We start from the raw sequence: 15,747 nt of genomic DNA on the forward strand, positions 1-15,747 counted from the left end.
GGCGGCCCCGCCGCCCGGTCACGGTCCCGGTCCCGCCGCTCCGCGCCCGCCCAGACCCCCGCCGGCCGCCGTAGCCCGCCTCTCGCCGCCGCATCGGCCCACCCGGCGTGGCCGTGACGTCACGGCGCCCCGCCCGCCGCGCGGCCAAGGCGAGGCGAGGCGAGGGGCCGGCTGCGGGAGGGCGCCCCCTGCAGGGTGGGAGGGCGCCGGGCTCTGAGGGGAAGCGGCCGGCCGGTACTGGCGGGCCGCCGCTTGCTGCTGGCAGATACCGGCTCTAAAAACTGGGATTTTTTTTTGGGGGGGGGGGGAAATAAAGACCTGGGGGGGGTCCCGTCGGGGTGGACCCCGCCGCAAGCGCAGAGGAGGGCGAGCCAGGCCTGCCTTGGGCACCTCTCCGATGCGGAGGCGATGAGGAGGGGAGGGAGGCCGGCTCTCCCTGGGGAGACAAGGGGATTGCCTCCCGCCTGGGTGAGGCCGGGCTCGCAGCCGGTATCCCGGGCAGCCTGGCTCTGCCCGGGGGCTGCTGACCCCTCTCTCCATGCCTGTGGGCCGGGAGGAGGTGTTTGGTTAAAAAGAAACCCCTCCTCAGGGGAAGGAGAAGGAGCAGGGGCTGCCGCAGGCGGCTGGGGCTCTGCCGAGGCGACCGGCGGCAGTGGTGGACTTGGCAGTGTTAGGTTTACGGTTGGACTCAATGATCTCAAACGTCTTTTCCAACCCAAATGACTCTATGATTCTACCAGTTTGATGCCAGTGCCAGCAATAGGTGCCCGGAGAGGGATCACAGGTCAGCAGGAGAGCACCTGAAGAGCAGCACAAAGGAATTCCAGCCCCTCCAGCCAGTTAGTCAGCTTCATCAGGGGCCCAACTTAAATGCCTCTATGCAAACACAGGTAGCACGGGGAATAAACAAGAGGAGTTAGGGACGTGCGCACGCCTGCAGGGCTGTGATCTCATTGGCATCACCGAGACCTGGTGGGATGGCTCCTATGACTCCTATGGAGTGTTGGCATGGAAGGATACAGGCTCTTGAGGAAGGACAGGCAGGGGAGACAAGGAGGGGGTGTCACCCTCTATGTCAGTGACCAGCTGGAGCACATGGAGCTCTGCCTGGGGATGGATGAGGAGCCGACCAAGAGCCTGTGGGTCAGGATTAACGGGAGGGCAGGGACAGGTGACATTATAGCGGGGGTCTGCTACAGGCCCCCTGACCAGGAAGACCGAGCGGATGAGGCCTGCTATAGACAGACAGGAGCAGCCTCATGTTCACAAGCCCTGGTCCTCATGGGGGACTTCAGCCACCCCAATATCTGCTGGAGGGACAACACAGCAGGGCATAAGCAATCCAGGAGGTTCTCGGAGCGTGTTGATGCCAACTTCCTTCTCCAAGTGATGGAGGAGCCAACGAGGAGAGGTGCTATGCTGGACCTTGCTCTCACCAACAAGGAGGGGCCGGTGGGGAATGTGAAGCTCAAGGGCAGCCTTGGCTGCAGTGACCATGAAATGGTGGAGTTCAAGATCCTTAGGGCAGCGAGGAGGGCGCACAGCAAGCTGGCTACCCTGGACTTCAGGAGAGCAGACTTTGGCCTCTTCAGGGATCTGCTTGGTAGAGTACCATGGGACAAAGCCCTGGAGGGAAGAGGGGCCCAAGAAAGCTGGTTAATACTCAAGGCTCACCTCCTCCAAGCTCAGGAGCGATGCGTCCCAACAAAGAGGCAGTCAGGCAAAAACGCCAGGAGGCCTGCGTGGATGAACAAGGAGCTCCTGGACAAACTCAGACACACAAAGGAAGCCTACAGAGGGTGGAAGCAAGGACAGGTAGCCTGGGAGGAATACAGAGAAATTGTCCAAGCAGCCAGGGGTCAGGTTTGGAAAGCCAAAGCCCTGACAGAATGAAATCTGGCCACGGCCTTCAAGGGCAACAGAAAAGCTTCTATAGGTACGTCAGTGATAAAAGGAAGACTAGGGAAAATGTGGACCCTCTCCGGAAGGAAACGGGAGACCTGGTTACCCGGGACATGGAGAAGGCTGAGGTACTCAACAACTTTTGCTTCAGTCTTCACTGGCAAGTGCTCCAGCCACACTGCCGAAGACGCAGAAGGCAAAGGCAGGGACTGGGAGAATGAAGAACTGCCCACCATAGGAGAAGATCAGGTTCGAGACCATGTAAGGAACCTGAAGGTGCACAAGTCCATGGGACCTGATGAGATGCGTCCACAGGTCCTGAGGGAACTGGCGGATGAAGTGGCTAAGCCCCTATCCATCACATCTGAAAAGTCGTGGCAGTCCGGGGAAGTTCCCGTTGACTGGAAAAGGGGAAACATAACCCCCATTTTTAAAAGGGGAAAAAAGGAAGACCCGGGGAGCTACAGGCCGGTCAGTCTCACTCTGTGCCTGGAGAGATCATGGAGTGGATCCTCCTGGAAACTGTGCTAGGGCACATGGAAAATAAGGAGGTGATTGGTGACAGCCAACATGGCTTCACTAAGGGCAAATTGTGCCTGACAAATTTGGTGGCCTTCTACGACGGGGTTACAGCACTGGTGGATAAGGGAAGAGCAATGGACGTCATCTACCTGGACTTGTGCAAAGCATTTGACGCTGTCCCGCACGACATCGTTGTCTCTAAATTGGAGAGACATGGATTTGAGGGATGGACCACTCGGTGGACAAGGAATTGGCTGGATGGTCGCACTCAAAGAGTTGTGGTCAACGGCTCGATGTCCGAGTGGAGAGCAGTGACGAGTGGCGTTCCTCAGGGGTCGGTATTGGGACCAGCACTGTTTAACATCTGTTGTTGGCGCCATGGACAGTGGGATCGAGTGCACCCTCAGCAAGTTTGCTGATGACACCAAGCTGTGTGGTGCGGTCGACACGCTGGAGGGAAGGGATGCCATCCAGAGGGACCTGGACAGGCTCGAGAGGCGGGCCCATGCGAACCTCATGAAGTTCCACAAGGCCAGGTGCAAGGTCCTGCACATGGGTCGGGGCAATCCCAAGCACAAATCCAGGCTGGGCGACGAGTGGATTGAGAGCAGCCCTGAGGAGAAGGACTTGGGGGTGTTGGTTGACAAGAAACTCAACATGACCCGGCAATGTGCGCTCGCAGCCCAGGAAGCCAACCCTGTCCTGGGCTGTGTCAAAAGAAGCGTGGCCAGCAGGGCGAGGGAGGGGATTCTGCCCCTTGACTCCGCTCTCGTGAGACCCGCCCTGGAGTACTGTGTCCATCTCTGGTGCCCCCAACATAAGAAGGACATGGACCTGTTGGAGCAGGTCCAGAGGAGGCCATGAAGATGATCAGAAGGCTGGAGCACCTCTCCTATGAGGACAGGCTGAGCGAGTTGGGGTTGTTCAGCCTGGAGAAGAGAAGGATCCAGGGAGACCTTATAGCAGCCTGCCAGTACCTAAAGGGGCCTACAAGAAAGCCGGAGAGGGACTTTTTACAAGGGCAGGTAGTGATAGGACAAGGGGTGATGGCTTTAAACTGAAAGAGGGTGGATTTAGATGAGATGTAAGGAAGAAGTTCTTCACTGTGAGGGTGGTGAGGCACTGGAAGAGGTTGCCCAGAGAGGTTGTGGATCCCTGGAAGTGTTCAAGGCCAGGTTGGATGGGGCTTTGAGCAACCTGGCCTGGTGGAAGGTGTCCCTGCCCATGGCAGGGGGGTTGGAACTAGATGATCTTGAAGGTCCCTTCCAACCCAAACCATTCTATGATTCTATGATTCTATGTATCTTCCCCTATGCTCCTCATCCCCCATTGCTGTTCAACGGGGAATTCTGGGATTTTATGACTTTCCGCCATATGGAAAGAAAAGCATCAACATTTTCAGTTTCCCATCTCGCAGGAACATCTGCCCAGTCCCAGTCCTGCTTATTCCACTTGTGCATTTTGCTGCAGTTTCATCATTTTTTCTTTAAAGGAAAGTGTAAGAGAAAGGTGGTCCAAAGGGCCCAGAACAGCGGGACCTGCCCAATGCAGCTGGGACTGGGAGCATCGCAGGCTCCATGCATGCTGAGGCCGGGACCAGCCAGGGAACCCCAGGAGCACGTAGGGCAGGGCTGGGGTGAGGGGAACCTATGGGCTCCACAGGGAGCCTGTCTGTGTCCCACCGGCTCCAGGGACAGGTAGGACAAGGGATATATATTTGGGATCCCACGGGATGGGGGGAATGAGGGGGGGTACACACAGGGAGGAGGGACAGGAAGGATAGAGCAAGGAAGCAGAGAAGATAGAGCAAGGAAGGGGAGAAGAGAAAGTGAAAGCAAAGTTGGTACACTCAGATCTCCCCATCTCCAGTTCCAGCACCATCCTGGCCTCCTCCCAGCCTGTCACCCCAGCCCTGTCACCTGCCTTCTCCAGCCCCCATCTTTCCCACCATGTGCATCAGACAGACCCCCACCAGACAGTTCCTGATGAGCTTTACATTCACATCCCAACATCATCAGGTCTTTTGCCTTCCCTAACGACTTCTTTTGAGAGAGTCAGTGCCACTGAGAACCTCAGTTACAAACCTTGCAGACAGGGAGAGCTACTGCATCCCTGTGTCACTTGAAGGAACGTTTGGATTCCTTCCCACAGCAATGCCTGCAAGGAAGCACATGCCAGATGATCCCCCTGAGGGAGATAGGGGCCGAGGTGGACTGGCAGAGACACTGAAAGGCGTGGGCTTCCATGTAGAGTACTGGCTCCCTGTACTGGAGAAGCAGCTGGGAGTTACTGGCACACAGGCCTTGAGACATCTGAAGGATGAAGATGACCTAAAGCTTGCAAGCAATGCACAGTACACGTGGGAGAAAAAAGTCCTGAAAGAGTGCTTCAGGCACATGGCAAGGCGAGGGTACCAGCACGGACCCTCCACCCGCCTGATACCCCAGCCTGGACCTGAGGCCACCCTACTCACCGGCTGGTCCAGCTTGAAGTTTGCTGGTGAATTCACATGTACGCCCCACACACACTCGGTTTGGGAGATACAGATGTGGGCTCGCCACCCAGCAGCCAGCACCAAGCACGTGGGCTGTGACCCACGGTCCTGCTCTGGCTGCTGGTGCTCAGCCCTTCACTCCCCTCATTCACACCGGTCCCCCCAGGTAGTTCGTTTTCAGGACACACACCATTCCCACCCCAGTGGCTGCAGGTTAAAGGCCCCCACTTGCTCCAGTAGCTGGCACCGAGACCCCTCCACTCACTCCAGTAGCTGCACTGGGACCCCACTCGCTCCAGTAGCTGACGCCATGGGCCAGAGGCACCTACACTCCCAGTCTGAGTCCAGTAGCTGGCCCCAAATCCGCTCACACACACACACAGAGGTCTCACCAGTAACTGGCACTTAGTCCTTGCAGCACACGCTCACACTGGCGAGGTTTGTTTCCTGTCATTGTCTCCATGTCTGTTTTGTCAGGTCTGTGTCTTGGTATATTTTGGGTTTGGTTCCCCTTTTTCCCCTTAGTTTCCCAGCTGACCAGCTCCCCGATCAGATAACCTCGCTGGAATAAACCTCCTCACCCTCCCACTCATCAATTAGTGTGACTGACCAGGCTTGGTTCCCACCACTGCCTCCCTTATCATTTGTCCGTCAGATTTGTTTAACTGGATGTTCTTGTTTATGGCTTCCTCCCCTTCTTATTATCGCTTGAGACATTGAAGAAGGTCCTTGACCGCACACCCTGAAAAGAGCAGACACTCTCCTTCCACACACCCTTCCACAGACCATCTCCCAGTTGCCACCTGCCTGTCTTCACAGCACAAACACTGAAGTCACACACAGCTGTGGCTCACCTGAAAACAAAGGATACAGAGACCAGTCCAGTCCAACTCGACTAGTTTATTAGTGAAGATTACAAGGGATTATACTGAATCACCACTTTGACCAACTCTCCAGGAGGGCTTAGTCCTTGGGTTTCCAGTGGTGTTGCAGGAACTGCGCAGCAAAACCTGCCAACCACCTCACTGGTGCAGTCCCAGCTGGTTACATGTTCTCCAGACCATGGCTCCGTTGCCACCTGCCTGCCTTGACAGCACAAACACTAACATCACACGCTGGCGATGGCTGCTGAGGAAGCTGCAAAGATACGTAGTTCTCCACATGGGTCATACAAAGGCTTTTGCTCAACAGCTAAGCAAATGGCAAGAGCAGTTACTATTGTGGCTAAGGGCTGGAGGAAAGTTCACCCAGCCCAGGCACTTGAATAGGAATGGCTCACCTTAACGTATGAAGTATACCTAATAATCATTGAACTAAACCATCAGCTAAATCCACACAGGCTGTTGCGTTAGCTGCTTTAATGACATCAGGGACAGAACAGCTACTGATCTAAGCACTAGCTCAGTTTATCAATAAGGGATCAATAAGGGAATGATAATCCTGAAAAGCAAAACAGCACAGCTGGCAGCCCATGTTGAGCTGCTCTCAGATCCCACAGCCCTTTCTTTAAGCGTGGCAAGTACTTGCTGCAGGAAGACTACTTTTTTGCCCGTGTCACTTATTTTCTCATAGCAGCTGATAAAATTGGCTGATAAATGTTTATGGCAAGAAGGGAAGAGGATTCTGACTTTATCATGAAGCAAGGGAATTTCTGAGCGATGGCAGGAGTAGCACGCCTTATTTCACCCAGCTTTGTGAGCAATCAGATACCATTTTCTTCATGTGGCTTGAGGTTATAGTCGTTATAACAATATTTTGCGGATAGACTTGTACTATGTTCTTCTCAAATGCAAAGCAGTTGCGGTTCTTCCTTCATATTGACTTGGCCTAAAGCTTCTGCAGTTCATCAAGCGCTTCCTGCTTTGTAATTCTCTGCCACAAAGCAGGGATTTCCCCTTTGCCATGAAATTTCCCATTGTAATATTCTTCTAGCTGTGTCCTGAAATGAGACACAAACCATTTCCAGTACAGTTGCATGGATGGATCAGAAGGAATGTTCCAAGTGGAATAAGGAGGTCCTGCATCCCGGTATTTCTTATAGGGGATCCATGTGTCTTCACCAATCCTGAATGAACAGTCACTTGCAACGCTGCTTGAACAAATATCAATGACCAGGTTGTCTGTTTTATGCCACCTGTATCCCGTCAAAACTTGCGGACGATGGAAGACAAGCTGATGGTCTCCATCATGATTTGGCATGGTGTTTGTGCAAACAGCCCCACAAAAGGGACACTGCTCCCAGCACCCTGCAAACTGTTCAGCCAGGATTGTGTGAGGCTGCCTTTCAAATGAGCTCATATTAGCACTAGCAAGCTCTTCCTTGAGATGATTCTTCAGGGGATCCAGTGCTTCTGTCATGGCATTATTCAGGAACTCTATGTCTGTTATCTCCTGATGCTCAATGCCCTTCAGGTCCCTTCTAGGCAAGCTTATCACCTCTCCAAGTGCGCTGCAAAATTCATCCAGCCAAAGAGAGATTTTGTCACTTCTGTCTTTTCTGTCTTTGACAACATTGGTTGATGAAAAAACAGCTGACTGGATGCTTTCATAGAGGTGAGAAAGGGAGTAATCTAAAAACTTCTCCAGCCTCCTGTTCTCATCTAAACAGTACGTCTCAACACGTGTCTCGATGTAACTCTGTAAAAAGTCTTTTGGGCAATGAATGTACTTCTTGAAATTCTCAAAATTTTCTTCTTGTGCCAGGTATCTCAGTATGCAAACTTCCAGAGAGGACCTATTGCCAGTGAAATCTGGGAATCTACCCTTCATGTCTCGAGCTATGGCAAGAGCTGTCCTCTCATAGACTGCCTGGTGAAGAGCTGGGGCAATCTTGTCACACAGGAAAACAGCAAATGTTGTGATAGAAGTGGCTCCTTGGCAGGAAATCTGGAAACATTTAAAGAAATCTTCTCTCTTGCTCTCCAGGTAGATGGTTGGATCATTTGCTTTTCTGAATGCTACGTGCATGGCTTTAAACCTTTCTGCTGCCATTCTGCACAGATACAGTGATAAATCTATTCTGTAATCTTTATTAAAACTATATTTTGCAGTGGTAGGGAGAGAGTTCATACCTTTCTGTACTTCATTTAGTATTTCATGAATAAAACTTCGACTGTAATCCCTTTTCTCCTTTTCCTTCTTATCAATGTTTGCCTTCACACATGCTATGATGTTATCTGTAATGCGGTGTATGTTGCTCACATCAGCATCATCAAAATTCATAGTCAAGATGAGCCAACGTTTTTTCTTAGCAACATGTTTCTCCAAGTCAACAGAAAATACTCTGTGTTTGGGAAATGTCCTGATTCGTGCATGTAAGTTAGGCTCCTTAAAGTGATCTAGAAGGACATCTTCTATTTCCACATCGATATCAACCTGTTCTAGAGGGGGAGCAGCAGAGGAGACTTCAGCAATCCAGATTGCCCAGAGAGAAATAAAGTTGTCTCTCAGTTCTCTTTCACTCAGACGCTGGCCTTTTAGAGACAGAGCCAACTGCCTACTCCTTTTCAGGAGCTCGTTTTCATACTCTGACTTCCTTTCATCCAGTTTACACTGGTTCTTTCTTAGTTCAATAAGATTCTCACACTTCTTTCTAGTTTCAAGAAGAAGAGACTCTTTTAGTTCTTTCAGCTTCAGTTCCGTGCTGCCTTTCCACTGGACCAATATCTCACAGTCTCTGTCTTCACTGAAATACTTTTCCATGTCTTTCATGATGCCATCACTTGTCCCTTGCACTAGTTTTTCAAGGTGTTGTGAGGTGACCTGCTGCAAGTCCCCATTCCGAATTTTGTTGTCCAGTTTCATTTGCAAGTCTAAGATGTGACTCCTCAGCTGCCAGGTCCACTGACTAAATGCAGTTTCCAGTTTCTTGTACGCAGCAATCTCCACTGAATTCTTGAAGCTGAAAATGAAGTTTTCATTCAGCAAAGCGTTCCAGAGGTCGCTAATACGAACTTTCAAACTCGAGAGCCTCAAAATGCTGCTCTGCGACTCCTTCGAGGCAGCTTGGAGAATTTTGCTCTTTAATTCCTGGACGTTCTGGCTGTAGGTGGGGTTGGGTGGTGCCATTGGGGGGTTTCCTTCCCACAGGTGAGCAAAGTAATGAATGTGGGTGTTCACATCAAAGCGGATGACGTCGCTGAAGCAGGAGACGTCACAGAATTCCTGCTGGGCAGCTGTCACGGTCATTTCATCCAGCTTTTCCTGCAGACGTCTTTGTCCTTCCATGTTCTGTTCCTTGGCAGTTATTTCTCCCACATTTTGGTGTACAAACAGGCAGCTTGGGGAAAGATTTACTTGCTTCATCCTCAGAAAAGCCTGCACAGCAATCTGAAGGACATCTTGCATTTCTGAAGGATTTTCTCCAAAGATATTGATCAGAGTCATGTTGCCGATGCCGATGACAAAGGTGGCCAGCTCGTTGTCATGATTAAGGGACTGTTTATTGGCCATCTCTATGGCACGAAGTCCCTCTGTGTCAACAACTAGCATGTAATCAAAGTCCAAATCTTGTTGCAGCTTCTCGTCCACTTTAATTAGCTGCATAAACGCTCCCCGGGTGCATCTCCCTGCACTGACACTAAACTGAAGACCAAACATGGCATTCAACAGGGTTGACTTCCCTGTGCTCTGGATGCCAAGCACTGAGAGAACAAATACTCGTTTGTCCCCTAGCTTCTCAATTAATCTGTCAAAGATTGCTCCGACCCATCGTAATGGTACGTAAGAAGCATCACCATCCATCAGCTCGACAGGATACCCTGAAACCATCAGATCAGCTGCAATTTCAGGTAGTTTGACAAAACATTTATCCTTTGAGTTCATTGATTCCAGAGCTTCATAAATCTGCCCTACCTCTCTCAAAATATGCTCAAGGCCAATGGACGAATCGTTGATTTCATTGGAGAGGTCATCCAACCTACTCAGCAACAGAGGTTTCACATTGTTTTTTTCATTGCTTTTCTTTATTGCCAGGATTTGAGACCATAACTGGTGATACTCTTTCTTCAGTTCGTCAAGGCGACCGGAGGACAGGTCATCCATAAAGACCTTCATCCACTGCAGGAAGTATTTCTTGGTATCTGCTGGCTGTGACTGCAGAAAGCCAAGGACGGATTTCATCAGCTGATTGAGGGGGAATGCTTTCTGTAGCTGCTTTCTTCTTATTGCCGACTTCTCTGATTCAATTTGGCTCCGATGATGCTCTATGCTCTTGTTCCTCTTTTCCTGCAAGCGAGTGAGTTCTTTGTCCTTTTTGCACCACGCGTACCACAGTTTTCCTTGAAGAGGCAGTAGCTGGGATTTGATCTCAAACAACTTCTCTTTCTTCAGAAGCTTCACCAGCGCCTTTGCCTTTTCTTTGGCTGTCACACACGCGTCTGTATCTTCATCAACTAAGAATCCATGCTTGCGAGCTTTGTCCAGGCAGGCGTCAAGGCTGAAAAGTGTGTTAGACCCTTCCAGGAGATCCCTGATTGTTTTTGTCAGCTCGCCAATTAATTCTGCTTCGTTTCTGTTCTTGATACCTATTCTTATGTTTTGGCTAGATCGGCCAGCTGCAACATTCTCTTTTTCAGTGAAAAGACAAACCAAAGGCCTTTGTGACTGCCACAGGTCACGTAAAATTTTCATCCCTTTCTTGTCACTCTGATCAGACTCGGATACGAGAGCCACGTTCACAGCAGATACCTCCTGCAAAAACTGCAGCTGTTCTTTGTGATCCCTTGCATCTCCGTGCAGGTTACAGAAAGCAACACAGCAGTCAAAGCTGTCATCGTCGCTGCCCCGGGGACAGTACCAGGAGATCTCCACAACACCTTTCATCAGCAAACAGTCTTTGGTGCTGCCTTTGCAATGTCGGTGGAAAAAAATGTCATGCTTTTGTTTGCTCAGCAGAGCATTCAGGATCTGAGACTTGGAAGAGGAGGGAGAACTGCCGATCCGTATGAAGGACACGATGGGTGTCTCTGCCTGATAAATGAGTTGGTTTTTGTAACTGTTAATTGTGGCCTGCTTTCCTGACTTCTTAGCCCCTTTCCAGCTCTTTTTTATCTGGCTGAGGGACCAGAGGGGGAACTCTATCCTTGAAGTGCACGGGTTTGGTACCAGGAGAGGTAGCGCAAATTGGCAGAAAGCAAGCTTTGTTGAAATGTACTGTCTCATGAAATCATCAGCGCAATGAAAAATTGCCATCTGGAGGTCCATGGGGTGCACACGACTGTCCTTGGTTGCAGATTCAGGGTCTTCTTCCTCCAAATCAGTGAAAAAGTCATCAAAGGAATCCGAGGATTCATGCTCTTGCTCTGTGGTTTTTGGCATGGGTCCGAGTCCTGGTTTGCTCTCGTCCTTGCAAGTCAGGTACCTCACCCGATAATCCACATTTAATAGCTTTTGCAAGAAGTAAAATGGTAGTTCATTGTCCTTGCTGGGCTGGCTGTCATGTAAAGATGTCTTGTATATGATGTGGAAATCTTCTGTCCCCATTTTTCTTGGATAGTGACTTTCTAGTCCAAGGCGCTGAAGTAAGTGGAGAAACTCTTGGTTTGCAATGGCTTGATTTCCTTTGGATTTGCTGCTGTCTGATTTGGATTTGGGCTGACTGGAAGGCTCTGTTCTTTGAAAAGTGTCTTCCATGTCTTTGATTATACTGTGTTTCTTCAGATCGTCACATGTGTCATCCAAGCGCCCATTGATGAAGGAATGCAAGTCACTTTCCAGCATCTCCCAGTCTTTGAATCCACTGTGCTTTTCGAGGAGAGTTTTTATTTCTGTGGACCACAAGTTTTTCATTTGATTTTCCATGAAAACTAAACGCTCATTCTTCTGCTCAGGGGACACCTCTTTATATTTGGATGTTATAGTTAGACCCGTCAGCAGCAGGAAGGCCTGGGCTCTGTAAATGTCTTGCTCCTTCAGACTCAGATACTCCTTCTGTCCCATTTGCATTTCATTTATCATGAAGTTAATTTCTGGACATCCAAGGAGGTACTGAAAAGTGCTCCTTTCCACCTGGTACCCCGTGCTGGTTGTAATTAAGAGCACCAACAGTTCTATGTCTTTCTGTGCCCTTTCCTGGAGAAACTGGAGTAAGGAATAAACAGCTAGGCTTGCAGTCAAGGTAGCTTTTATCTTTGCTTCATGAATGGCAGATGCAGAGGTTTCTGGGGCGTAGGTGACTTCCTGGATGTACTCCTTCATTTGCAGCAGTGTCTTGGTGAGATCTTCAAGCTCAGAAACATTGGGAGTTTCGGGAAGCATGTGCTCAGTATGGAAGACCCATTGCATAATGAAGGAAGACCCGGGGAAGTCCTTGACAGAATAGACATGAGGATCCAGGAGGCACCTCAACAGAGACTTGATATAGGTGGTGTTTTCTGGAGGTGACTTCTTGCAAAACAGAACGATATTCACCAGGAACTCCTGCAGTGCTTTGTCCGACAGGCATACGTTGATCCAGACACTATGGTTTTTGGTTTTTTCATTCAGATTCTGTTTGAAATCTATCAGCATGAGCAGTTTCCTTTCATCCACTGTCACCTCCCAGGCCTTCACGCACTCCATGAAAGCTCTGGCCTCTTCCACTGCACTGACCAGTTCCTCTCCAAACATGGTGCCGACACTGTGATTCGTTAGCGCTTCGTAGACACCCCTGAGGCTGCTGCTTATTTGATAGATGGACTTAAAATCACTGCTGTGATTGAACAGGATTATATCCCACACTGGGATCAGCTGAAAGCCTCGGTCAATAACACACCAGGTTGTGTTATTATTTACAAGCCCCAGTTTCCACTGAGGAAGAGAATCCGTCTCTGATGGGCCCCCTGTGTTGGCCACGTAGAGCTGAACTGCTGTGTGGGCACTCCTTCCATCTCTTCCCTGAAAAGAAGCCTCTGAGCTGGATTTCGAAACGTCCACGTCCACTCCCACGCTGACACCGAAGCCGCTGTAGCTGGCCCTGACGTAGCAGTTCAGTGCTTCAGATGCTTGTCGCTTCATCTCTTCCTGCTGCTCAGCTCTGAATCCTTCTGTAGATGCCTTCCACCAGAAGATCCCCCCAAAGTGGAGGGGACCTTGGTTTACATGGGACCCAAACCTGCTGAAGAAGCTCGCACACCTGCTCTTCAGCATGTTGGGCCTGTCTGCTTCCTGAGTGATGCTCAAAAGGTGCTCGATGTCTTGCAGCTCCCGCAGGGCTGCATCCGAGAGGTGAAGCTGATGCTTTTGGAAGTAGCAGGAGGCCAGAGGGATGTACTGGTACTTGGTGGTGCAAAAGTAGCTCTGCTCAGAGTGGGACCGGTGGGTGTCCTCCGACTGCGAGGAGCTGCTGTAATCTGCACCAGCTTCAAGATTAAACCCCCAGAACCCAGCTTTGGATGAAACACTGATGCTGAAGCCCAGCTGCTCCATGGACTTGGTGAAACTGGCTTCTGCTGCAGAGGAGGAGAACTCCTTCCTCTCAAGCAGCGACCCTTGCTCTGGACCGGCGAGCTTGAATCCGTTGGGAACCCTGATGAGCTGGTCTCGCTTTGACAGCACATCCGCAAGGCTGCTGGTTCTGTAAATGCCCTGCAGGGCCAGTCCCCCCGACGCCCGCCTCAGGACCTCCGTGTCGGAGACGTTCTCACCCCTGCCCACTGACAACTCCTGCTGCTCCAGCTGCTTCTGGATGCTCTCCAGCACATCCACCAATGACTTCTCCGGTGGTGCCCAGTACTCTTTGGGAATCTCCAGGGCTTGCCACAGAGCCTCCTCTTTCTGTCTTATAACATCCTTGCTGTGGCTGCGGCTGTTGTGCATTTCTTTCAGCTCGGTCAGGACTAGCTTGGCCGCTTCTTGTCTCTGCTTTGTCATCTCCAAGCGCTCCTTCTGCAGCTCCTCAAAAGTTGCTTTGTTGTCTGTTAGTTCCAGGAGTTTTCGGAGCGCCTTTGTTTCCCAGGGGTACCGTACTTCGCACTCCAGCTTAAGGTAGTCTTCATATTGCAGATGTTTCAGGGCTTCTCTGGACTTGACTCCCAGTATCTTTGACAGTTTGGGGAGCCAGTATCCATCATCCAGTCCTTCTTTCTCACATGCTTCTGCCAGTAGTTTTTTAGCAAGATGTGCCTTTTCATCATCCTCTACTATGTCCTCGTGTAAACCCATGGCTGTGGAAGAAGAAAACAGACTTTCTTTAAGGTATGTTATAAGAGGCCAGGGCCTTTTATAAGAGGGCTCTCCAGCAGCTCCAGCCCTGGGGATTCCTCCTGTCCGGCTGCTGGAGACCAGCCTAGGATGCCCCAAGACCCAGGGTTCTCCGTCCCGGGACAATGGATGTGCCTGCTGCTTTCCCATTTGCAGGTTCAACCCTGAAGCTGAGTGTGTATCCTGGAGACAACACACACACACACACACACAACACACACACACTCTGACTTGGCCACGCAACCTGCCATGGACAAGGTGCTGCCTTCAACAGCCCCCATGTATACCCAACAGGACTTATAAATACATAAGTACAGACAGCCGTGGGCATTCCTGGATCCCTCGAGCACCAGCACAGCCCCTCTCTCCATCCAACACCCCTGCCTGCATCCCGCACCCTCTTACCAGCCCCACGGGTCTCCTGCTCCTGGTCCAGCTTGGTGCTCGCCAGCAGAGGCACACACTCACACACTCATCTCACGGGCACCCCACGCTCATAGGACACACTCACCCCGAATACCCAGCACCAGGCACACGGGCTGTGACCTGTGGTCCCGCTCCAGCTGCCGAGCCCCTCGCTCACGCCCGTTCCCCCCAGGAGCTGGTTCTCAAGACACACATGGTTCCTACCCCAGTGGATGGGAAAAATCCCAGTTGTCCCTGTCCAGAGCTGTGCCTGGACCATCCTGTTGGCTCATCATTAGCAACTGGAGACTTTGGGTCTTTGGCATTGTCTCCGGGACACCCTGTCTATCCAGTTTGTGTCCCTGTGTGGTTTTGTTTAACATTTCCCCCTTCACTTATGATCCCATATGCATTGGAAAGGTCCTTGACTGCTAACCTTAATGGAGCTGACGCTCTCACTGTCCACGTGCCTTTACACCTTTTTTTTTTTTTTTTTAACACTTGTGGCAGGTGCACCCATGCCGATAAAGACCAAAACTTCTCGACCGCTGAAGAGAGTTCTAGAAGCCGTGGTTTGGGGGTCGAGCCGCCCAGCCAGGCGGTGACTGTGGTCACGTACACGCCTCGGTCGTGGGATAGGAAAGGCAAGGCCCTTCAGTCGACAGACAAGGCCCTTGGCCAGTGAAATGCCTCGGTCGAGAGAAGTTTCTAGACCACTGACCAGATATGACCACAGATCAGATTCGACTAGGGTATAAATGGAATCCCGCCGGAGGGAAAATTGAGTCGGTCCTCCTCGGAGCAGTGGGTCTGCAGTCGGGGACTGTCCCCTTACGTTGGGACACTGCCTAAGGAAACTCCTCGAGGTTGAGAGCCCTCGCCTTATTGGGTGCGTGATTGCGCATTTTGGGTCATCACCCCTATAACTTAAGCTTAAGTCGACTGTGTAGTATTAGTTCCCTTTGACATACATCTGAAGCTGTAGTTGACTAATGTTTGTCGGAGCGCTAAACAATTTTGATTAGAATAAATCTCATTTCGAGTACCTCTCGTCTATTTTGAGAGACTCTGCGACAACTGTCATACAAACCTGGTAATTGTCTCTGTCTCAATTCAGTTGGATACTGAAGAGATTTATTCAGTGCACAAAACCTTCCCGTGCATTCAGCTTTCATCCCACCAACGACACAAGACTCTTGCCAACACAGGTATTGATCTGAGGTGCTTGTGACTGGGCTCTTGGA

At 50.8% G+C, this 15,747-nt stretch overlaps 1 protein-coding gene across 1 annotated transcript; it reads right to left on the bottom strand.

The window, feature by feature from the left end:
* Window positions 1-5,834: 5,834 nt before the first annotated feature.
* Window positions 5,835-14,059, bottom strand: LOC127014580 (interferon-induced very large GTPase 1-like). The gene has a single exon (XM_050894024.1). It carries the CDS (start codon window positions 14,057-14,059, stop codon window positions 6,746-6,748), a length of 7,314 nt encoding a protein of 2,437 aa, XP_050749981.1. The 3' UTR covers window positions 5,835-6,745.
* Window positions 14,060-15,747: the final 1,688 nt, after the last annotated feature.

The sequence above is a fragment of the Gymnogyps californianus genome, chromosome 3, assembly GCF_018139145.2.
Source record: "Gymnogyps californianus isolate 813 chromosome 3, ASM1813914v2, whole genome shotgun sequence".
NCBI lineage: Eukaryota > Metazoa > Chordata > Aves > Accipitriformes > Cathartidae > Gymnogyps > Gymnogyps californianus.